General features: G+C 32.2%; 1 protein-coding gene across 15 annotated transcripts in view; it reads left to right on the top strand.

Annotated features, from left to right (window-relative positions):
* The window catches only part of LOC145241450 (mitogen-activated protein kinase kinase kinase 15-like), a 391615-nt gene that overhangs the window by 314993 nt on the left and 50007 nt on the right, over nt 1-26615 (top strand). For 11 of the 15 annotated variants that reach the window (XM_080104421.1, XM_080104425.1, XM_080104411.1 and 8 more), the window contains one exon: nt 20141-20188. The exons of the other annotated variants lie outside the window; for them this stretch is intronic. In XM_080104421.1, the coding sequence (XP_079960547.1) occupies nt 20141-20188 (48 nt within the window). The remainder of the gene's footprint in view (nt 1-20140; nt 20189-26615) is intronic. 15 annotated transcript variants of the gene reach the window in all.

Consider the following 26615-nt stretch of genomic DNA (forward strand, 5'->3'; position numbering starts at 1 on the left):
ACTAAAGGCTCGAATAACGGCAGTTGTGGGAACCATTGACGTCAATATGCTGGAACGCGTTTGGCAGGAAATGGACTATCGACTAGATGTCTGCCGTGTGACGAATGGTGTTCATATTGAGCAAGTTTGAAGATTCCCCACAAAACTTGAAACTTTAACCTTTCCAACGGTACCAATTTCATTTTTTAACTCCTAATAGTTTTTGAGTTATTAAAAATCGTTATGTTCCCAAGACTTTTGAAACACCCTGTATATATATATATATATATATATATATATATATATATAAAGAATGCATTTTCACTCAATCAAAAAATATGATTAAAACATACTTTTGTTTTTACTCATAATTCGTTTGTCATTTTTTTATTATTTAAAAAGAAAAAAAAAGCAATGGCCAATAGCTTCTAGTTTTTAGGCATATTAAAATGGCTCATAGGTTTAGTATGAATTTTATTGTCAAATAAAATATATTTTTAATTGTATAGTGTAGGCCCAATACACAGATGACCCAATTAATTTTTTATTTTTCTGAACTAATCCATTCTCATAATACTACAGCAACATTGACAATAGCGGTATGGATATAGTATATAAAATATAGGTTTAAATAAGTGACAAGCGAATGCGCTAGATTGAAAAATAGAAAAGGAAATAGTAAGAATCCAGCAGAAGAATGAATGAAAAGTAAAACAATGCAAAAAATAAATGAGTGAAAAAGAACAGAACACTGAAATTATATGAGAGGAATTCCAAATGTAATGCTTCCTATTTTTTTTATTCCACCTGAATTTCCGGATAGTCGACATATATATTTCAGCTGCTAGTAACTCCATCGCATTGTTCAGAGAAAATTTGATTTTGAAAGGGGATTCTAATTCATCAAATTTATTTCAGCTGAGATTCTGTATTATATCATAAATTACATTTGGATGTATAAATTTGTGAGTAAAGGTTAGAAGATGGATTAAGAGAGTTCTGCAGAGAGTGTTGGATCAGTTATGACCATAGAACTGACCTATAATTGGTATTGACCGGTTGAACGAACTTTGGATCATCAACCTGGTGACCTGTGTGACACAGATAAAAATAAATCACAACCTGAACATATCATAAGGGTCATATTTGGTGTCCAATTCTGGATACTAAAGACTCTGTAACAAACTTGTTTGTGGGACCCTCAGGACATTATATTTGCGTGACTGGTCAGTGGTAACTCCAACCTTGTTATATTTGGTGACACACCTGTCTGGTTATATTTGTTAAAATTAAATTTTATTGAGAATTATTTTTTTTTTTTTTTTTTACATTCTTATATGAAGAAAAATTAAAACAATAATCCATTCCGTTGTAATTTCTTAAGAAAATTTGTTAGTTTTATATATTTTATAAAAGTTTTATGTCAATTTATATTAAAACAATTTTTTTTTCATAATCTATCAATTAGTTCATTGTGGTTCTTAATGTTTGCCATGTAAAATTTATAAAAACATCAGACTAATCTTACAAAGGAATTTTTCCTCTATTTTTAACTGCTATATCGATTATCTAAGTTTTCATCACTTCCTGTAAAAGACCTAGTTGCATGATTGGCTGATCTGTTATAAGGATGACCTTGGTTCTATCATAACTAATAAAAATGTTTGGTAGTTGTGCAGTTTGGTTATTTTGGACAATTTTTTTTTTTTGTTTGTTTTCATTTTTGAAGAACTTCTTTCATAACAGGGAGAGACAAGTCATCCAAAAATGTCAAAAGTTTTGCAGAACTTTAAAAACAAAACGAATACACTAAAGTGATTATCTAAACGTTAATTAAAATAAAATTAAGGAAATTATAAAATGAATGAAAGTTGTCATTATATGAAAATATATGACTTAAAATTTATAGTTTGGTACAATCATTATTGAAAAGTGTGACTTTTTTTTAAACAAACTTTTTTTTTTTTAAACAAACTTTTTTTCTTTTTACAAAATTTAAACATTAATAAAAAAAAAAGGCACTTTAAGAATTTTAATTTTATTTTAATTCAATAAATTTTCAGATAATTACGTTTTCTTTTTGTGTTACTTTAATGTATTTGTTTGTTTTTACCTAAAAGTTATGCAAAACTTTGACATTTTCAGATAGGATTTACTTGATTTGTCTCCGTCTTATTCTGAAAAGAATTTCTCAAAAATGAAAGCAAAAAAATTTTTCCAAAATGCACCAGAAGTGCCAGAAGTTTTATTTTCATAAATAAATACTTCTAGACAATGTAAGGTTTTACAGAGAAATACATGATACAACTAGCCTGGGTGCCCAGCATTGCTTGGATGTTTGGAGGGGTGTGTTGAGAAAAAAAAAAGTGGTAGTAGACAGGCAGGCTCAAACCCATATCACGAAGGAGGAAAAAAAAAAAGTGACATCTTTACCATTGTGTCAATCGCCAAACCAGAAGTGACAAAGGCTTAAATTAAGGCTAGTCAATCGAAAAGAAGGGATGACTTTCGAAAATATTGGCGGAAAAAGCGACCCCCTTCTTGTAGAAAAGTGGCCAGTTAAGGGTGTAGGAATTAATATTTTTAGCCAATTTTTCGATATTTGTCCGAAGGGTCGAGCTTCAAAACGATTCCAATCTCGTGAAAATCTGTCGCCTTTGTCAAAAGTTTTAGGCAGACATACATACATTTAAACAGACAGGTGAGATTTATATTATAGACTAGCAGAGATACCCAGCGTTACCTGAGTGTTTGTGGGTGTTGGGGGGGGGGGTAGATCAAAAAAGAAAAGTTTTGGTAGGAAGGTAAACTCGAAAACAAATATTAAAAAACAAAGAAAAACAAAAAATAAAACAGCGAAAAAGGTTTGGGTGGGGTAGGCTCAAACCCGATGGGGGAGCAGGGGTAGCAGTATCAGAATTTTTGTAGGAATTTTTGACACCCCTAACACGAAACTGCGAATACAATATAAAAATCTCGTAATTTCTCTGTTAAAAGTGGGTTATTTATTTTCTTTATGGATTATACTTCCAAAATAAACTATTACAGTTGTTTTAAAAGTAATAAAAATATTTTTTTTTTTTAAAACAGTAATGAATTTTCCGAACTCAATATTTTTCAATTTTTAAATTCAATATTTTTAAATTTTTAAATTTTAAAAATCTATCAAAATTTTTCTATTGATTCTATTTTTACGATATTTTCAGGGTCAATGTGAAATTTTATGTTCTTTCCAATAAACCGAATATAATATTTTAGACAAACGTTTTTTTTTAAATTCACGCCCCCCCAAGTGTCACCCATTTTCAACTTTCTCTTAAAAAGTAAATAATTAATTTATGGTTAATAGTTTTATATATCACAAATTGAAGAGAAAAGGTCAATAAATAATATATTCAAATTTAAAACAAAAAAAAAAATCGCTTTTTTAGAAATTTACCTGTAAAGTCCGAAGTTTAAAACCTTATTTTATAAGAACACATTGTTTCTTTTTGTCTTTTTTTTTTTTTTTAATGAAACCTTGGTCCTTGCTCCTTTAATTGAAAAAAAAATTAGGGCTTGAATTACATTTTTCGAGGAGTTATAAGCTTAGAAAGATAGGGGGTCGAATAATTTACGCCTCTCATTTTGAAATGTCTATTAAAAAGTAAATAATTAATTTATGGTTAATAGTTTTATATATCACAAATTGAAGAGAAAAGGTCAATAAATAATATATTCAAATTTAAAACAAAAAAAAAAATCGCTTTTTTAGAAATTTACCTGTAAAGTCCGAAGTTTAAAACCTTTTAAAAAAAAAAAAACACATTGTTTTGTTTTGTTTTTTTTTTTTAAATAAAACCTTGGTCCTTACTCCTTTAATTGAAAAAAAAAATTAGGGCTTGAATTACATTTTTCGAGGAGTTATAAGCTTGGAAAGATGGGGTGGAATTATTCACTATTTTCACGAAATTTCTGACACTGCTAGAGCAGGGGTACCTGTGTGTGTGCGTTGGGTGGGGGTAGATCAAAAAAGAAGGCTCGAATTAAAAGAACAAACAAACAAAAAAAAAAACAGCAAAAAAGTTTTGGGAGGGAGGTAGGCTCGAACCTGAAGCCTTGAGGTTAAGTCTGATGACATACCATGAGGCCAGGAAACCAGGAACTTTTGATTAGTCGAAAATAAGCATTTAAAAAAATTGAAGGTGTTTTTTCTAGGTCAAATCTTACACCATGGTAGCAGTAGCAGCAAACGAATTCACAGCGCTAATTTTGTTGCAATTATAAGATAAAAGTGGCCGGAATAAAATATATTTACGATCACATTTTGTAAGTGTGAGATATTATGATCTGTGTAGCATATAAAAAGTTATGAGAATGAGCAAGCAAGCTGAGAACCACCCTGAAAAAAACCTTTGGTGGACATACAGAAAAAATGCACACACACACATTTTCGCTTTTATATTATAGACTAGCGAGGGGTACCCGGCGATGCCCGGGTGTCTTGAGGTAAATCAAAACTCGGGGGGGGGGGGGTTAAATAAAAAAATGTTTTGGTAGGTAAGTATGAGAATCGAACCCGTACCCTTGAGTTGGAAATTAATGTGTGAAAAAAAAAAAGGGCGACGTTACCCATTAGGCCACCGCGACATACATACCACATACTCAGGTTTGAATTTATTTATTAAACTATAAAAACAGGCGTGCGCAATAAAAGTTAACTCTGTTGCTTCCATTTGACCTAATTAAGAAGGTCAAATAGAAGTTACGCAGTTGTTTACCCAAGTTAGACTGTTTTTGTTTTTTTCCCCCCAACATCTGTTGGGGGAAGGCTCCCAATTGTCCAGATTGAATAACAATTGTCTGATGTACAACATTGATCAAAGCTGATTGCTTCTGGACATTTCCCGGCGTAATGCCGAGGACTTGTTAACTTTGAATTAGTTTCACTTTTTATACGGAAAAGCCTCATCAACACGCGAGGAGCCAAAAAAGCAATAATTTTGTAAAAGTCGACGTAAATAAATCTAGATGCGACGCACTTTCCCAAATCGTACATATTATTATTTAGGACCCATATAAACAGTTGTAAGTGATCGTAACGACCTCGGAACCATGTGCGAGAAAAGCCTTTTGAAGACATACACGAAATGGTCACACACATTTTGCCTTTTATATATATAGAAGATTATAAACTAGTGGGGGGTACCCGACATTGCCCGGGTGTTTGGAGGTGTGTTAGGGGGGGGTAGATCAAAACATGGCCGGGTATTTGGAGGTGTGAAAGAAAAAAAAAAGTTTTAGTAGGAAGGTAGGTTTGAACCCCGAAGCCTTGATGCAAAGGTGGAAATGAAAGGGACAAAAAAGCCAGACACATAACCATCTCGGCCACGAGGGGAGAGGAATTGATAAGTGTGTTAAGTTAACGTTTATAAAGTGAAATTGACAGGTGCGAGGAAGTTAAGTCGCGTGATGTTTGACCTTGAAACATGACGTAAGCAATGGCTGTTCAACAGTTAAGATTTTGTGCGGGACTGTTTTTACCTAACTTTGGGGAAGGAAAAGCAGCTCCCCTGTTTATTAGGGGAATGTCTCGAAATGAAAGCAACTGCCTGATATTATGGTGAAAAGTCGACATTGACCAAACGTTTATATCGCTTTCTGGAGATTGTGGGCCAGGGAGGTGACTATTCGAATCAAGTTTCGCTTTTTTTATACCAAAATACGAAAGCAACACGCGGCGATCCAAAAATGTGGAATATTTAGCTTTTAAGTCAGGCAAATTAAATAGACAGGGGACCCCCGTTGTTAACTCGTAGATATTATGATTTAGACGTGATATAAAAAGTTTTAAGAATGAGGGAGCCGAGCGAGCAACCTCCCGGAAAAAAGCCTTTTGCAGACATACATAAAAAAGTGTACACACACACACACACACACACACACACACACACACACACACACACACACACACACACATTTTGCCTTATATATATATAGATGGAAGTCTATAGACATAAATATTTATAGAAAGAATGCTTTTAACTGATCATTTAATATGAACTCTAGTGTTTGACTTTTTTTCATTTGACTTGTGCCAATAATAATATGAGTAAGTAATGTTCATTGGTTGTCTGCTACATTTTGTATAAATATACAAATAACCATTGAATAAGTAAATGGAGGTTGTGTTGTCGGAGATATAAGATCTGACTCCAATTTATACGATTCCCAAAATTTAGATTCCTACTCCCAGAATTTCAAAATATCCAACTTTTATTTTAACTAAGCCGTGGCATTTTTGCCTTTGGCACAAAAAAATGAACAGTTTGTGCCATTTCTGAAATAGCCTTTTCTCTGTTGATTGTGGTATGTTGTTTGTTCTGTGCAGTTTTAAGGGGTCCACACTCCCAGGCTTTGCCTTCTCTCTTTGAGAAGGGGTTAGTTTATTGCTAATCACCTGATGCACCTCTACCGGAGAAAGCTGATGGAGCTCTTCAGGCACTTTTTGCAGGCTTGAGTTCTCCTCAAGAGCGGTGGCTCTTTAATCGCATTTTTCTGACCAAAGTGTCTAATCTTCCTGTTACAGAAGGGAGATAAATACTAACTCCTTATTTTAAAGTTTTTCAATATTCAAACTGTTAATTCTTTGGGGATTTAAAAGATCTGAGTCCAACTACTAGCATTTGTACAAGTGCAACCCTGACTCTTTCAAAAAACCCTGAGATAGCTTCTGCAACCAAGAAAATATTTGCCTATCAAAATAGTTGCATTTTATGAGTAGTGGCAACATTTAGTTGTGATTGTCATGTTTCTATCTGTAACGAAAACTATGTCACAATTTTATTAAGTTTTGTTTTTTTTAAACTTTTTTTGGATGATGTTATTTTTATATGAATTAATCATACAAAAATAATGCTGTATATTATTTAAACCATTCACCTATCTACTTAATTTAATACCATGTTTGTATATGCAGCAAAACTGTGATTAACAGGATGGATTGTATGACTAATTATAACATATTGATCTTTAAAACTGATTTTAACAATTAATTTTAGCATTTTTCACAATAGTCAACCAAACAAAACAAGATGAAAAAAAAAAGTAAATGTTATTGAAGACAAGTTTGACCTACCTGCATAACTTTTTTTTGTATATTAACTTATTTTAAAGTCTTTATTTACTTTGACACAAAATTAGTGTCAAGTTTGAGGTAGAACAAAAGTAATGGAAGTTTTGTTATAGTCATTTGGATCCTCGGTAATCATTAAAAAATCGGAAATTAAACAAAATATGGGTAGAAACCCCATCCAATAAATGTCAGCAATCATGCGAAAATGTAATGTTGTATCAGTATTTTGTAGAATTTTCAGTTTTTGAGTGATTATCAAAGATCCAAATTGCTATACCAAAAAAAAAAAAAAAAAAACGTTATTTGCTTTTCATCCTAATCCAACAGACTTGATACTACTTTTGTTTCAAAGTAAATAAACACTTTAAAACAAGTTAAAACGCACAAAAAATATTTCCAGGTAAGTAGATTAACTTATCTTGCCTTTGATAAGATTTATTTGTTGTATATTTTTTTTATCACTTTTTTGTTTTGTTGGCCATTGTAAAAAAAAAAAAAAAAAAAAAAAAAAGTGCTCATTAATTCCTGACTATTATTGATTTCAAATGTTTTGATTTATTTTTATATATATTCAAAACTTATTGGATGCATGAGTCTTAAAGAAAATCATTAAAACAGTAATTTAATTATTTAATTAAATTACTGTTTTAATGGATGCCAAGTGCATCAAGATATTATCTTCCTGTTTTGCATGAGTTTAATGCAATTTGATTAAAATATATTACAATATTATTTTGTTTATCTGCTTAACATTTTTTTATATTTACACACAAAACAAAAATTAATAAATAAATCATTAGAAATAAATTTTTAACTTCTTTCTCATGCGTGCATTGTAGTAGTAGTAGTAGTAGTAGTAGTAGTGATAAACCTTTTCCTTGAAATATTACATTTTAAGTGTCTTTTTTGTGTTTTTGTTTCTTAAAAGTAACATTTTATATATTTATATATATATATATATATATATATATATATAAGCTCAATACATATGCAAGCGGTGATACAGAAATGCCAGAATGCAACAATACAAAATGAGATGCTGAAAGTAAATATAAGCCTGTTTGCTTTAATAGTTTTTGCTTAAAACAAATGAACAATTAACATGCCGGCATTTTCTGGTGTATAGCCAAAACTCACGTTTCTAAGTGTATTCGCAGAGGAAACTTGTAACTTTTTGCTTTATATTTGTTATAAATTAGTAGATATTAATTTTTTTTTTTTCACTTTTTTTTTATGTGTTATAAATTTTTTTAAGGACCTCTTTAGGTTAAAAATTTTTTTTTTATGTTTTTCAGAATGCTCTCAATCTATTTAAATTTAAAATAAAATTCAATTTTCAAATGCATTTTTAGAATTTTAAACAAGGATGACCATTTTACGTTAAACTTGCAGAACAAATCGACTGCTCTAAAGATTGGACAGTTAAGTAGTTGTAAAAAATAACCAATCAGGAGATTTCTAATTAAAGGTTATAGACAAGTTTGAGTTGGAGGGGGGTTGGGTGGGGTAATTCATTACAATGCAAATATATTATTCCAACTCTAATTGAATTCATAAGTATTTATTTGTATTTTAAATTAAATATTTTACAGTATTTATTTATTTAAAAAAATTTTTTTTTACTTTTATTTTTTCATTTTTGATTTATTGAGAACAATATTTTTTCATTTTTGATTTATTGAGAACAATATAGATATTTCAATTTAAAAATAATCTATTATTGAAGGTATTTTCTAGATCTGTTCTCTTCAACACCTGGTTGTAATTTTACTAACATATTTTTGGTAACACCGAAATAATAGCAGAATTTGTGATTCCTCAAAGAACAACAACATTTTGAAGAAAAATATTTTGTGTAGTCATTTTTTAATGGTAAGTTGGGTACAAATCCAGAGTTCAACCTTTTAAAAAAAAAAATACAGAAAAATCTTTAATGGATGCCAAATGCATCAAGATATTATCTTCCTGTTTTGCATAAGTTTAATGTAATTTTATTAAAATATTATTTCGTTTATTTGCTTGATATTTTTTTTATATTTACACACAAAACAAAAATTAATAAATAAATCATTAGAAATAAATTTTTAATTTCCTTCTCATGCGTGCATTGTAGTAGTAGTAGTAGTAGTAGTAGTAGTGGTAGTAGTAAACCTTTTCTTTCAACTAAATCACAGAATAAAGATGCCATATTCCAAAAATTATATAAATTGATCAAGTAGTTAATTTCTTTTACTTTCTTATTTTTTTATTTTGTTGATCACTTTTGATTTTTAGTGATTTACTATTAATTAAACCATTACAAACTGATTTTTATCTCTATTTCTAGAGAAGTTGTTTAAGAGGAGGGGGTAACCAGTGATTAATTTTAAAGATGGCAGACTCACTTGCTTCCTCATGAAATTTGATTTTCTTAGTTAAAAAAAAAAAAGAACTACTTGATGAATTTGTGTGATTTTTGGACTTGCACTGTAATTTGTAACTTTTGAAACATGCTGTTTATAACAATTCCCAACCTACTACACATGCACACTAGATTCTGTGGATGTATGGTCACATCTTAAGAATCTTGAACAAAGTTGTTCTGGTGAACCATTACGACATTGTGTTACTGATTTCCAGCATGGAACATATTTAGACGTATATATTAAGCCAATCCATTAGAACTAATCCACCTCTGTAATGTCTACAGAAAGAAATTGCAGCATTCATCATACCATTTTCAAAAATAATTAAAATATTAATTATAATGGCCAACTTGTTTTGTTATTAAAATTAACAACAATCAATAAAAATAAATAACTAAAATGCAACAATATAAATAAGTTTTTCTTTTGTTGTTTTCTTTTTTCCATTTCAGTAATCCGATTTCATTTTACGTGGCTGTCTTTTGGCTATTGTTGTCTCTTCTTACCAAATTTTACAGTGTGTGAATCTGGCAGTACTTAATTAAATGTTATATATGTCCACCTGAAATATTATCCAATGTTGGCAGCCATGGGAGGGTCTATCTGTAAAAGCACCAAAAATAGTTTAGTGCAACTAAACAAACTTTTTTTTTAATATATAAGCATGCACTTTAGCATTTGTGCGTTTATATTTCATTTTCATGTCAAAGAATTATGTATCTTTACAATACACGTGCATTAGAAAATTTGAAACACAAAATAAAATATCAAACGACAAGGAATAGTTAATATATGGAATTAGTAGATAAGCATAATAACAAACTAATTAAAATAATTACATGCAGGTTTATAAAGCCAGCAATCTTTAAATCAAACTTTAATCATTAAGGTCAGATTTAAAGACTGAAGTATCAAACTGGTAATCCCTGGTGTACTATTTCCCTGTGCGGATTATGTCAGTTTCCTCTGAAGAAGGAAGTTTACAGGGAATATCAAATCCACAAGCAGTCCCAGTCATGGGAAGATGTAATAGAGCACCTAGCATTCTCAAATGGTCACTCATCTAATGCTAGCCAGGCACCACATCACTTAACTTTGATGATTTAATGAGAACTAGTGTAACAAGTTTGTTTCCATGTTTATCACCAATTCCATACACTAACCATTTCATGTAGATGCATAAAGACAAAAAACTTTCAATCACAATTATTGAAGTTTATTTTTTTTATTTTTTTTTTTTTTTCATTTAAATAAATGAAATTTATTACATATTTTATGAGGTCAGTTTAAATTATTTGTTTAATAATTAGCATAAGTTTTGTTGACTGATTCATTAAAACAATTGTCCTTGTCAAGAATCCAAGAGCAAGTGTTTTTCTTTATCTAACTGTGGAATCTGTGTGGAATTTTGAATGGAACCCTTTACATGTGAGAGTAGAATTATAAGAATAGAATTGCATGTTACTTAAGAGTTGAAGGTTCAATCCTCATTGGAGTTGATACTCTTTCTTTAAATGTCCCCCCACCAAACAAGGCATAGTGCCACTAAGTTGTAAGGGGCTACTATTACACTTGAACTTTTGCATGTCAGTACAGTCAGCGAAACAGGGGCCTGGGAGGGAATTCCAAAGTCTAGCAGCTTGAGGACGGAAGTTATTTGAGTAGAAAACTTCCCAGCATCGAGGGATCTCAACAGTGTGGGGGTGTAATTTTACTGCTTGTTAGGTTTGTTGCGGGCATTTACATCGAAGAGGCACCAGCGCTTTGAGTTCGTCTGAGCACCTTCCATTAAAATACTTGTAAAACAGGCACAACGATGCCACTAAGAATACAACTGCAAATTATGTAAGACTTCTACTCCATCATGGTACCCCCGTGAATCAAGTAAAGGGCTCGATTCAAAATTCCATGAAGATTCCTGAGTTAAAGGAGGTACACTTGAAGAAATTTGGAGATTAAATTGGCCAAAATGTCATGAGAATAACACTCGAAATGAAAACAGTAGTCAGAAAAGCCCAAATAATATAAAAGATCATAATAATTAATAATAAATTTAAAACTATTTCTATTCAGCCATGACTGACAGAACAAAAACAATCTACCTTATGAAAAATACTTCAGGGACCCTATTCTACACGATTGTCCAAATCCTTCTGTACTGTACGAAATTATTATTTTAATCTCTTGATTGGCATGACAAAATATATTGTTTCTGGTTAAAAGTAACCAATAAGTGAATACTTTGATTTTTAATAATCATTATTTTGATAATTTTAATGTTTGCTTGGAACGAAAGATTATATTCTTACTTATTTTTTTTAGTCTGCGATCGTTCTTTTATTATTAAGAATTTGCCATTTGATTGGATTAATCACGTGTTCTACTAAACCAATATATTTTGGAATTTTTCTATTTAATAAACTGGCGATAAAAAAGCTATTCAACAAATACATGATTCAACATTTGACAAAATATAAATGATAAAACAATATTTTTAAGAATCACATTTAGATGGAAAAATTATATTCCATCTGAAGACATTTTTATTTTAAAAACGAGTGACTTTTTTTTAAGAATTGAAAATCCGAAACTGAAATATTTCTTAATTTGAATTAACTGTTTCATGCATAATATTTACAGAAATTCTACGTATGTGATCTAACTTGTTCTTGAACCACGTACCTTTAAGTTGAGCAAGCTTCCAAAAAGGCCTATAACAATTAATAATGGAAACAACATATTCCTAGATGATTCCGACTTTCACAAAAACAAATATAATTGGTCAAATTTAAATTTATAATAATTTATGACAACATATTCAAGTTGATCCGATTGTGTATAACCGATTCGCACAAAAACAAAAATAAAATCAGAATTTATGATATTTTTTGGTAATATTTCACTCTTTTAATTGTTTCTTACAATTTAGTTGAACTATTTTTGTTATTACTGTTCTGAATTTTTGAGAATAGGTATGACTGTTTGTATTGTTTGGAGCAATTGTTCTTATTCAATGTTTCGGCCGATGTAACCCCCAACCATCATCACGTGTAAAAGTCTCCATATTTGAACAGAAAAAAAAAGTGGGGTAGCTTGACACTCTAAGGTTTCAAATTTTTGGATCTAATTGGAAGTAAGCTTACACGAATTATAAATATAATTTAATTATCAAGGAATCCTAGGGTTATAATTTTCTAACTTATGATTAAATTATTAATTAAATCCTTTTTTTTTTCCTGCCAAAACATGGCGACTTGTACACCTAACAAAAGTCAGAGGCTTCAGCAACCAAAACACTCCAGATAAGAATAATTGTCCGATTAGACATTTATGCTGATGACACTACCATTTATGGTAGCACATCTAAGACAGTAAACGACCAAGTTCTCTCCAATTCTCTCTCCTCTGATCTTCAGCACGTAGTACAATGGGGAAAGGAGTGGCTGGTTACTTTTAATGCATCTAAAACCAAGCTTCTCTCTTTACATCATCAACATTCTGATCCACATCTGGCATTAATTGAAATGAATGGCTCTCATCTTCAGGAGGCCTCAAGTTTTGACAAGCTTCTGGGCTTGACCTTTACTCCTGATCTTAAATGGAACACATACATCAAATCTGTTGCCAAGGCCGCTGGAAAAATGGTGGGATCTTTCTATCGATCCGGTAAATATCTCACTGCTGATGCTATTCTCTATCTATATAAGAGCCAGGTACGTCCAAGGATGGAATATTGTTGCCACATCTGGGCAGGAGCTGCTAGAAAGGACTTGTCCTGCCTTAATAGAGTTCAAAATAGACTTCGTAGCCTCGTAGGAGATGTCCTTTTCTCTTCCTTGCAACCTCTATCTCACAGAAGAGATGTTGCGAGTTTGTCTCTGATGTATCGTTATTTTCATGGAAGGTGTTCAACTGAGCTTCAATCTATGGTCCTCCCTCGTCTAACTTTCACAAGAAACACTCGTCTAGCTGTACACACTATCAATAATTCCCCTCACTCTTTATCTGTGCCTAAACCTAAACGTAGATTCCATGAACAAAGCTTCTTTCTTAGAACTGCACGCTTGTGGAATTGTCTTCCGTTTTCCTGCTTTCCGGCTGACTACAATATGGTTGTGTTCAAGTCTAACGTAAATAAGTTCTTGATGTGCCATTCTATATAAGTTATCAAATTTACCAAATTTTCATTACTAATGATTACTATATTGTCCAATGTCTACTGTACACTCTTTAACCCTTATCCTTGAGTGGCCTCTTGGCCTTGATAAGTGGTGATGCCTATGTAAAAAAAAAAAAAAAAAAAAAGATTAATCTAAAAGACATAAACATATTTTTGCTATATTGCCGAGTCCAATAATATTTTCCATGGATTAAAAACCTAATTAAAAAAAAATTGTAAATTGTTTTCATAATTTTATTCTTAGTGTTATTTCAATTATTTGGACTGCTATTCTCATCTTGATTGTTGTCATCCAAGCATCTCGGCTAATATTGCATCTTTTTCAAATTTAGGAGCCTTGTTGTCTTGGAGTTACTTGATCACGCTGTGTGAAAATACATTGATGCTATTTTTTTTTGTCCTTTTTCTTTGCAAAACTCAATCATGTTCTGCAAATTCAAAAACAAAAACAAATTTTTCTTCTCTACAAAACAACCAAACCAAACATCCTGAATAAATATTTGAGGATATAAAGAACTTGAGGCATAGGAACTTCTACCAAAATAACTGGATTTGGTATTAAATAACTCAAAAAGGGTTGATGTGCCATAAAACGAAATAACAAAATCAAACGTTATGAATAAATATTTGAAGATATAATAAAACTTGAAGCACAAAAACTTATTTTTCTAAAATTACTGGATTCAGCATTGAATAACCCAAAAAGATTTGATGTGCCATAAAACAAAACAGCAGTAAGGACCTTCTAATCAAACTCAAGAACGTAATTGGAAGAATAGCATAAACTTGGATTAAGACTTATTTTGGGAATATTAATTTTTCTGGTATGATGATTTTTTTTTATTATGAATCTGATTTAAAATACACAGCAAACATCGGCATCTTATATCCTTTGATTTGGCTTGCTTGAAAGTGTTTGGTAGAATACACAAGTAGTGTTGGACGATTAATCGGAATCAGGATTCAGAAAAATTGGAACTTTTTGAGATATCTGAATCAGTATTGGAATTGGAAAAGTTTGTTTCTATTTTCCGATGCCAAAAACGATTCCTTTAATTATCTTTTTTTTTTTTGTTTGATTTTGTTTAAAGCCAATTCGTCCACTGCCGGCAGTAATGATAAAATAAATAATTGATTTTAAACTAATAGTAAAATTAAAATCAATAGATCATCCTTCACAAGTGTGTTTTTACGTTTGCGAAAATATCTGCACATTTAACATGCGATTTTACAGTAATCGAGGAAAAAGTAATAACTCTATAGTTAAAGAATTGGAATCGGTAATAATATTGGAATCATCCCATCACTACACACAAGTAATAATAAATATGACTTAAAATTGATTCTATCTTGATCTTAATACAATGAATACTACAATTATGCAAAGAACTGTGTACAAACAGGAAACTGTCATGTGATCACACGCCTCAAAGACATGCAAAGAAGAACCAGAATGTTTGTATTAAAGACAAAACTTTTATCATAATATATTTTTTTAAATAACATCAAAGTTATACAATTTAATAAGTTCTCAAAAAAAATCTGTTAAACGTTTGTCTTTAATCCATGATAAAATTTTGGTAGACAACAAGACTCAATGTTTGTTCAATGTTGGCTCTCCATTTTAAATCGTATACTTTCTAGGATCCTCCTCCTCATCATCATCAGTTTAACATCGTTTGATAAAGTCACTAACTCATGACGTAATTGGTTTGTGAAAAAAAAATTCTGTTTATGCATTATTTTTATTTATTTATTTTTTTTTTTGTTAAATATTATTATATGAGGAATGTTTCCAGGTTAAAATCTATTGAGAAATACACACTTTCTATTGAGAAATACACACTTTAAATATGTAAGCAAAGAAATAAAGAATAACAAATTATCCAATATGGCCGTTTCATTAGGGCCATATTGGATAACTAGGCTACTGCTCACGTATTTAAAGCATGTATTTCTCAATACAAAATGTGTATTTCTCAATGGATTTTAGCTCAAAATGACTCCACATATAAAAATATTTAACAAAAAAAAAATTTTTTTAATACATACACAGAATTTTTTTTCTTCTTGCAATCCACTTACATCGTGATTTAATGACTTTGTCTATCTTTTTTACTTGCTAGTATTGAAGTGAAGTCGGTATTCCCCAAATGAATGAAAATTAGGTCCTAATTCTAGTTAATGCTCTTTCTGCCAACCGAGCAGACATTTTGCAGCATTCAGAAAAATATCTGCCGTCTGTTGGAAAATCTGAAATTTTGCAGCAGGAATCGTGTGTGAAATTTGTTCAAGTGTTTCCACATGGAAAGTTGACGATAAAGTAACAACACATTGTAAAGGTCGTCATGTTGCGTATGCAACTGTCAATGAAAATTATGCAATGTCTGTTCTGTGTAATCCAATATCTGGTCAACAGTTTTCCAGTTATACTAAGTTTCAGTGTTCAAATACATGGTTCACTTAGTAGATATGATAATGGGGTGCTAGATTGTTGAATACAGGCTGATTATGGAAAATAAAACCTGGCTATGGTAATTACTGTATCAGTCAAGCCAATATATTACATTTCCCAGAATCATATACTGGTTCTTAAGAAGCATCCAGTGATGAGACCGCATTCGAGGGCTGTGTGGAATGTCGAGTTGCCCCTTAGTTACTATTGCTCCCAGGTCCACTTCAGCCTGGAACGCTAATATCTGTTACTAGCCTGGGTGCTCGGCGTTGCCTGGGAGTTTGGAAGTGTGTGTGTGTTGAGAAAAAAAAAAGTGGTGGTAAGCAGACAGGCTCAAACCCGTACATGCGAAGGAGGAAAAGAATGTGAAGAAAAAAACGTGACGTCTTTGCTGTTGCACCCATCGCCAAACCAGAAGTGATGTAGGTTTAAATTAAGGCTAGACAATCGGAAAGAGAGGATGACTTTCGAAAATATCGGCGAAAAAAGTGACCCCTCCCTGTAAAAAAAAGTGTACAGTTGAGGTTGAAGGAATTAATGTTGTTAGCCAGTTTTTTTGATATTTGTCATCCGAAGGGTTGTGCTTCAAAACAATACCAATCTCATGAAAATCTGTGGCCTCTGTCGAAAATTTTAGGCAGGCAGACATGATGATGATGATGATTGCAACGTCTTGTCAGACGAGTGCCACTCCCTCAGACATTTAAAATCGATGAGCCCAAATGCCTGAGGGAGTATTTATACAAAGATGATGTTACAGAGTCTTAGCTTTGTACGACAGCTAAGTCTCTCTCTCGGTTCAAAATGTTGAGATCCAGCAACAAGCAAGAGCAAGATAGCCAGCAACAAATTAAACTGCAGACCAGCTTAATGCGAGTACTGGTCTCCGGCTTTATGGTTTTTTAAATCAGAGATTTGCTTCTAGAAAGGTTGCCTTCATATATATATATATATATATATATATATATATATATATATATATATATATACACGGTGCTAGTTGGCCGTTGACCCAGAAAAAGAGTTCATTCGCCCTTTGGAAGGTCTTGTTTTTAATCCTCCAGGGAGACTAGCCGCCCTCCTCACCAAACAAGTCTGGTGGAGGAACCAGTTTAGTCGCTGGTGACCCGACCATGAGGCAGGTAGTACTGGGTTACATGGTACCAGTAGCATATGACATGGCAGACATACATACATACATACATACATACATACATTTAAACAGACAGGTGAGATTTATATTATAGATGGCGTCTGGTGCTACTAGATCAGACTGTTTGAAAATACTGACTCCCTGAACAAAAATGCACCAAACATTGATATTATTGTTTCTTTTTTTTTTTTTTCCTTTGTAAAACGCAACCATGTTCTGCAAAGTCAAACATAAAAGCAACAATTTTCCTCTATAAAACAACCAAACAAAACACTAGGAACAAACATTTGATGATATAAAGAACTTGAAGCATAAACACTTTTTTTTTTTTAAATTACTGGAGTCGGCATTAAATAATTCAAAAATGGTTTTAATATGCAGTTAAAACAATCAACCGACCAATATCTTATGAGTTTCATCCTGTATGGATCTATGGCTTCTTTTCCATTTTTTTTTTTTTTTTTTTTTTTTTTTTTGCAATTTCAGATTTTTTCCATACTCAATAAAGATTTTCTGGCAACACCATTTTATTTGGATATTCAAAGTATGTGGCTCGCTTAACAGACATGCTAATTATGTGCCAGATTATTGTATACAGGATCCTTATAGATGATAACATTCCGATATGCTAATTACTTTATTAGACAAACTAACCATATCATAGTTCTCTACGACTTTTTTCTCACCCAAAAGATATCGCTAGTCTTTCTCCACTGAAGATGCTCAACTGAGCTTCAATCTCAGGCTCTTCCTTGTAAGACGTTCACAGCAAAAAGCCGTCTTCTAACACAGCTGCTAGAAACTTTCCTTTTTTTCGTATGAAGCAGAATTTCCATGAACAGAATTTCCATGAACATAGTTTCTTGCCAAGAATTTCACATCCATGGAACAGAATACCAGGGGGCTGGTCCCTGCAGACTGCAATATGGTCGTCTTTAAATCATCCAATGTCAATAAATACTTGTCAAAAACTGTTCATGTGTAACCAAATTTTTGTTTCTTTTATTCATCATTTTCAATCTTCTCATAATATTCTTCATCACTCATAATTATTTCGCACATCTTCTGCGTAATGACAGAGAAATGGTCAAATGGCTATGCAATATCTGGTCAGATCAGACTCTAATACCCTGTTAGAAAAGTTGACTCTACAGAAAGCTTGATGAACTCCTCACGCTCCATTGGCTACATTGAAAGGAACGGCTCTTGGATAAGAAAATGCAGTTTCAGATAGAATATAGGAGGAAAGTTGGATGATTCAAGAAAATCTTGATGCAAACATGGAGAGTAAAAAAATAGACCTTGGGTTTGCTTTTGACAGCCTCATAACACCTGCTTCCGTCATTGTGTTTTTTAGTTCTCACATTCCATCCGTAATGTTTCTGACAAAGGGGAAAGAATTACTGTTTTTGAGTTGGAATTTATCCATATAGCACTTATTGACTGTTTTTATTTTTATTTATTTATTTTTGTTTTTGTTTTTTGTTGGGGCTTTTTTTTTTTTTACCTCAAAGTGGTGTTTTTTGTTTGTAAGGCATCAAATGGCTTCATGCCTTGTTTGGAGCAATTTACATAAAAAAAAAGAAAAACATGGAGCTCAGACAGTGAAATTAGAACAGAACCAATTCTCAAGAATTAAATTACAGACTCAGAAAATACTAGGACTCCTGTCTAAGGAAAATAAGATAATAAAAGCGATGCTGATTCAATTGACAATCCTTCCATCTCATTAATCCTCATCCTTAATTAACTTTTGGCCTTGGTAAGTGGCGACCTAAAGTAGGGTAGAGATGAGAATTGGTAGCTTAAATAATAATAATAATAATACAAATTATCAACCCTCACTTCAAAACTTTAGAATCATAACTGTATATACGGCACGATCAGGTTGACACACCGGTTCTCGCCAGTTCATCGAAGTTAAGCAACTATGAGCCTGGTCAATACCAGATGGATGATCATTTGGGAAGGCTAGGCACTGTATGTACCGTGCCAAGTTGTAGAAATTCAGATTGGTATCTGGGGGCACATTTAACTCACTGAGGAAGATGCATTCCCGAATCAAGACGGAAAGCAACGGGAAACTACCGTCTTTACTTGTCTTCCTGAGATTACCATGGCTCTCCAAATTGTCGAGCTATGGTCGCCAATACTGTTAAAAACAACAGGGCCGCTGATGATGATGAAGATGATTTTTATTTATTTATTACCAGAATATTTTTGTTCCATCAGCCATGAACAGGTAGAAATGTCACAACACATGAAGGTATTGAGTATCAATCTGTTCTAAGTGACAATCTTTTGAAGGTTGAAGGTTCAATCCTCACTGCAGGTCATAAAAAAGTTTCTGAATTTTTTAGATGAGGATTGATAATTTGGATTACTATTCTCATCTTGTTATTTGCACGACATTTTGTTCGATGTAATCTGACAACAGTCCGTTTATCTCATTAACTCTTATCTTTGAGGGTCTTTTGACCATTGTAAGTGGTGACCTAAAGTAGGATAGAGGTTACATCGGCTGAAACGTTGTAAACATACCAACTAAGATGGGGATGTTGAGCCAAATAATACTAATAATACAAACTATTAACTTTAATTTTAAAAATATGGAAACATAACTTATTATAAAACAAATAAGATTTTCATTTAAACATTTTTTTTTTTTTTTACTTTGTGGTCGGAATATTTTCAGTTTTTAATTTTTATCTCCTATCCTTATGTGGATGTGGAAATATAGTTCCTCCCCTATTTTTTCCGTTACCTCTCAGAACATCTGTTTACTGCTATCTTTCATTCAAATTGTGTTTTTATTCATACTTATTATTTGATTTGTTTTGTATCCTACTTGTAGTCCTTCCTACTCAAGATCGAAGAGTGTTGGCTTTATGCCAAGCCAGAGGTAGGTTGGACATAATCATAACCTTTGCCTTGTTAAATTTTCCTTTCTCTTTCTTTTTTTTTTTTTTTTTTTTTTAATCTTTCTTTCTGTAATGCCATCGTTTTGGGGCAGAGCTAAGCTTGATGCTGCTTCTGCTGCATGCTTGGAATAAAAACAAAAGAATGATTCAACAAAAATAAAACAAAAAAAAAAATTTTTTTTTCAATCGTTCCCTCCCTCCTTTCTATTACTCCCCTCCTTTTTATTTCTCTCCCCTTTCTATTTCTTCTCTCTTTTTCTTGCCCCTCTCTTTTTAATACCCTTTCTTTTTCTTACCTTTCTTTATCCTTTTCAGTGTCTTCTAAATCACTCTCCCCCCTCAAAAAAAAAAAAAAATTTTTAACATGAGTCAAGGACAGGTGGAGTACCTTGGTAGACTTTCACCAAGTAATGGTGTCTTGATAAACACACCGGTCCTCATCACCTGATTGGGTTGGCATCAGGAAGAGCATCCAGCCTATAAAAATCTTTTCTCAATTAAGAAAATGACTTATAAAGAAACCTGACCAAAGATAAGCTTGAAAGTCAAATTCTCAAAGTTGTCCAACACATGCCAGCATGTAAAATGGCCGTTAAAGTGAAGATAATTATGATGATCTCTCTCTCTCTCTCTCTCTCTCTCTCTCTCTCTCTCGTGCGCTTTTTAGTTTTTATTTTCTCATTTTCTCTCTTCCAAATCTTAAATTTTTACCCTTTTCTCTCTCCCTTTTCAATATTAACTCTCACATCCTTCATTTAATTTTTAAACTTTGTATGCCTAAATCTGATTTTTTTTTGAAATTATTTTTATGGCTAAAAAATTAATTCAAAACTTTTCTGCAAAATAAACTGTGTGCTTAGATCAGAAACTACTAAACCATTTTTATTTATTCAGTTAATAAGTTTCTATTTCCTTTCAACCTAAAGATATGCGCATACACACACACAAAGTTTATATGATGGCTACTGTTTGTGCAAATGAAAATATTTGAAATTCATTCGCATGTATATACTTTAAAAAAAAAGCCACTTAGATATTTCTTAGTAATCAAATAGCATAGTTACACCTCAAAAAAGATTTAAGCATATTGTTGCAGGGTATATGGTAATTTTGCATAAAGTAAAAAAAAAAAAAAAAAAATGGTAAAAATGGCAAAAATCTGGACCATCTTGTGAGCTACCAACGACAAATGTTGACACAAGATACCAATAACTGAATTTTGATTTGGGTTTGTTTTTTTATTACACTGTTATATAGTTGCCCCTTAGGATCATCCTAAAATGTTAATAAATGTTTTTTTTTTTATTGTGTATGGGAAGAAATTTAGTTGTGAAAATTGGCCATTTTTAACTTCTTTGCTACAGATGGGTAAAAATAAAAACTATCCATCATAAACCTATAAAAAGCATACATGTTGTAAAATCTTTTAACTATTCAACGAAACAAGAGTAAACACCATGAGAATTCATTAGAAGTGAAATATTTTTCACAAAAATTGCAATGAATTGCTACTAAGATTTTGAACCTGGCATATGATGATAGCTGTTGCTTGCACAGCAGAATTGCTTTCTTCTTCAGATGATGACTCTGGATTCTGACATAGTTTCGTGGCCAAAACATTACACCTAGCCCATAGAATCTGACTACAACTTGGATGTCTTCAAGTCCAACATAAACAAGTTCCTGATAAACCGCCCCTTTAAATAAGACACTTTATCAAATCTCCATTACTAATGATTACTACAATATTATACCATTGATTACTGTACACGCAATAACCCTTAGCCCCGAGTGGCCTCCGGGCCTTGATAAGTGGTGACTCCCATGTAAAAAAAAAAAAAAATCTTTACACTATCTTCTAATACTACCAGGCCCTGTTAGATTGCCGTCACTCTGTACGGCTTCCATATCCAGCCTTATGTTGGATCTTTTTTTTTTTATTGTCTGATGGAGAAAGTCTAAGATTAGTTAAGAATGCAAAGGTGTTGCCAATGAAATCTCAACAGGAAATACATTTGGTTATCCAATCATTTTTGACGCATTGTTCTCCGTATTTTCCTAACTTGCACGTGCCCAATTGAAATTTTCTTTAAACGGTGCCATTAATTCAGTACAGAAAACTTTTTTCACGCATGCTGTATTGAAAATGTTCGCTTTAGTAGAAATCCAAATCTTTTAAAGGAAAAACGGTATTTAATGTGTTGGGTTAGGGTTAGGGTTTATTGTATTCTTTTATTAATATGGGAAAACATTTGTACACAAATCGGATTAAAATGGATGATGAAAGTCTTGATGATCTTTGACATCTGTCACAATTGCCAAATATGGTCAAACCCAACACTTGCCAACGTGTAAAACCAACGTTAAAACCATACATGATTTTGATGATGCCTGTATATAAAGTAAAAATTAGTAGAATGTTCTTGTTCTGTTAGCTATGACTCAGTAAATAAAAATCACTTTACACTTTTACCTAGTTATGGCTGACGAAACAAGAACAACCTACTCCTGTGGATTGAATAAAGGGATTAGTTTTAAATTCTGTATAGATTGCCAAGTTCGAGAAAATGCACCTAAAGAAGGCTAGAGGATACATCGGCTGGAATGTTATGAAAATAACAATCTGAATAATTCAAATAAATAGTGATAAAACTCATTCACAGAATTCAGACAAGATTTCTTCAACATCTGGTTTGAGAGAGAATTGTATTTTGGCGCCTTTAAAAAAATTCTTTTACAAAATGAACCCTTTATTCAATCAACAGAATAATTCTTGCTCCCATAAACCATGACCTAGTAGATGTGTTAATTATATACAGTTAATTGTATACAGTGAATGGTTTCTAATAAATATTGTGTTAGAATTGAATCACCCACAATGTGTTGATCTGCTGTATAACAAACCAAACCCTCTTTTAAAATCCAAGGGTAATAAAACTGAAGATTACATTGACTATATTTTAAAATATGTGTGCAAAATTGTTTATCAAGTTATCCTGTTATAACTCTTATTAACCATCACTGATTTGGCCTTTATGCTTTTTTAGTGGTGATAGTAGTAGTGTCGGGAATTTATCCTCTTTCAGATGAATTCGACGCGAAAATAACTCGCCTGCAAAAAAAATATAAATAAAAGGATGGAATAAAAATAGGGGTGGGGGTAAAGAATAAAATATAACGGTCTTGTTTCAAAACAAAGAGGAGATTTTATTTACAAGGAAGTTGCAAATTTTTCTCTTTGTGGGCATTAAATTCGAAAACAAAGAACGCCAAAGTAACAACATATAATGCAAAAAAAAAAAAAAAACCCTGGTTCTTATTGAAAAATGTTGCATTAATGAACGAATAAAATATCATGATTGAAATAGTAGTTCCTAATCACACTCATATGCAATAAATTTTAGGAACGTACTCACAAATTGATGACTGTCAGGTATGTGCCTTTTTCTTTTCTCAATTTAAAGTCTTTAAAAATTACACTCCTTCCAAATACGTGCAAACCGTAGTCTTCATAAGTTTGCTTTCAACGCGTCCCAGTGTTCTGTTGTCAGAATACCCGGAATATTCTTTGAAGGAGGGCTCGTCAAAATTCCATATCTGTGCCAGGCAATGGAACCACGTCCAATATCCACGTCGCTGGAATCCAAAAGAGACCGAATTTCGCGCTGGGCTCGTGACGTCATCAAGGAGCTAGCATCGCTCTTTTTCTTTAAATTGAATGGAGTTTTTAAATTGAATGGAGTTTCGTACGAACCCCAAAATATACAAAACTAAGAATTATAAAAGATACAAAGTACAGAAAATCAAATATAAGAACCAGGATAAAAATATAATAAATGTATAAACAGGGGCATGCATAATTATTGGTACAAAAAAAGTTCCAACAGTTGATTCAATGATGATGCAAACAGGGGGTGACGCAGGTTAAAGACCCAGACAAAGTTGTTTCAGCTCAAAGACACTTATGAAGAAAAAAAAAAAAAAAATAATAATAATAATCAAAAAAAAATTTGGAGAGAGATTGGAAATTAGAACCTTCCTGTACCCGTGAATAAGAAATACAAATTCATTGAAATGTTGTAAAACCAATGTGATTGGAAATACTGACAAGTAGTGGTTGGGGAGTGGGTGTTAGAAGATATAACGTGGAGTAAGTATTACATTATCAAAGGGAAGGAGATAAACAACAGCAAAATAGACAGTCTGGGAGAGACGCAGAAAGGCGAAGACGCGCAAGGTGAAATGTTTCGCAAAAGTTCAATTATCTTGTGTAAAAACTAAGCAAAAAATAAATCACCATTTTTTTTATACAAAATAATTGTTCTTGCTTGTTGTTGTTTTTTTTTTTTGTTTTTTTTTTTTGGCGGGGGAGGGGCTTCAAGAAGAAGAAGAACTCTGCCATGAACGAAAGTGTGAATTGAGTTGTCTCCCTTAAATAAAATATTAAAACTATAATTAATACAATTGAAATTCAATTTGTGGATTTTTTTTTTTTATGTATTACGAGACAACTTCCAAATTATGTGTGCTTTTAAAGTCAACATACAACCTTTTAACTGTTGTTTCCAATGGAGCAGAATCCAAATGATACTTATCAAGATACTGCTTTGCTTGAATAGTATTTTTTTTCTCAGAAAGCAATGTTTTATTAACACACAAAATTAAAATTTTTCCATTGTTTTGAAATTTTACACAAATAGCTTCACTTAAATAACTGTAATTTGTAAACTAATAATTCAATTGGGCTCAAATTTCGATAAATAACATTTGAAGGTTAGTACTTTATAAAAATAATATAGATTTTTTTTGGCACCATTTATATGTCAGACCCAGAGAGCTTATCTAAGAGATAGAAAACTGATCTCAAACAGATACTACATTACAGCCATATGCACTAATTAAAAAGCCTTCAGCTGTCAATCCTGTGCAAAGTCCGGAGCCAAAATCCTCCTGGCAATCTAAGGCTGATAACTTTTGCAACAGTACTGAAACCACATGTATTAATGATTGTCTTTCCAATGGATCATTCCAGTTACATGAAGAGGGGAGGATATGATGCAGGAACAACAGTTAGCCTTCTATACTTACTTAGCCAGGCTTCATGCTCTGGTGAGCTCACTCCAACTTCACTTCGCAACATTGACAAAATATGAGACCAGTCACACCAAATACGGTCCTGGATATGACCTTAAACTATATCCGATGGTGAGGCCCCAGCCCATGGGCTTTGGGGAGTGTGGAGCCACCCTTTAATTACCATTGGTTCCAGGTCCACTCTGACCCGGAGTGGTAGTATCTATTAGGGTCCTAACTATGAGTTAAATAGAAACTGACTTGAAAAAAAATATATATTCTATTAAAAAAATGTTCTTCAAAATCACTGGATTTGGCATTAAATAACCCGAAAAGGGTTGATATGCCGTAAAACAAAAACAACCAAACACCAAACACTCTATCATAATAGGCATAATTCCATTGTCTTTAGAGACTGAGGTATGCCTAAGAATCTTGCAATTTATTTATGAATCGTAGTTTTTACAAAAAATGAATATAAGAAAAATATACATAATGTGAGATTTTACTTAAAATTCAGCATGCCGACCACCATTCAGTTTTTATTTTCTAAAGCCTCTCTGGAATCGCATCAATTGATCTTCCTAGAAATTCTTGTGTGATGGCAGTGTTCATTCAGCCGTTCACTTTTCTGAGAGATGGTTTGTGTCAACATAGTCTATATTATTGGCCGATTAGAAGCCTTGATTTAACGCTATGTAATTTTTTTTTTCTTTTTTCTTTAGAGGTTGAGTAAAGGAATAAGTTTACTTTAAGAAGCCAGCGACTTCAGAAGAACTAGGACAATTAATTGATGCGATTCTCAGGTGGCTTGACATTTGATTAATTGATGCGATTCTCAGGTGGTCATATTAAATTTTTAATAAAAATAATCTATGCTTGCAGCATTGAATACACATATGTAAGTTAGAAGTTAGTAAAGTCAAACCATCTTAGTATCTTTTGATCCTACTTGCTGCTTGAGTGGATATTGGTTTTTGCTTTTCCTTGAATGCTCCAATTTTCGTTTCTGTTTAAGCAAAACTTTTTATGCAACTATGTTTGTGATGCTTTTATTTTCTGTTCACTTTTTAACTGTTGCTTTGTTATTTTTCTATGTTTTCAAATATCTTTCTTTATTTGCTGTATGCAATTCATTTGAAAAGTCTTCAGTTTGTTATAAATAGCTTGCTTTTGAAGGGATTTCATACGGTATGTTTCTGTTTCTTCAGTATTCTTCAGCTTACATATTTTCTGATTAAAAAATGTTGGCTGATGAATTCCAAAGTTTAAAGCTATCCAATTCAAAAGAAATGGATTTGAATTTGTTTTTTTAAATGCACGCCTTCAACTTTT

Source organism: Euprymna scolopes, chromosome 20 (assembly GCF_053919585.1).
Source record: "Euprymna scolopes isolate OS-2025 chromosome 20, ASM5391958v1, whole genome shotgun sequence".
NCBI lineage: Eukaryota > Metazoa > Mollusca > Cephalopoda > Sepiida > Sepiolidae > Euprymna > Euprymna scolopes.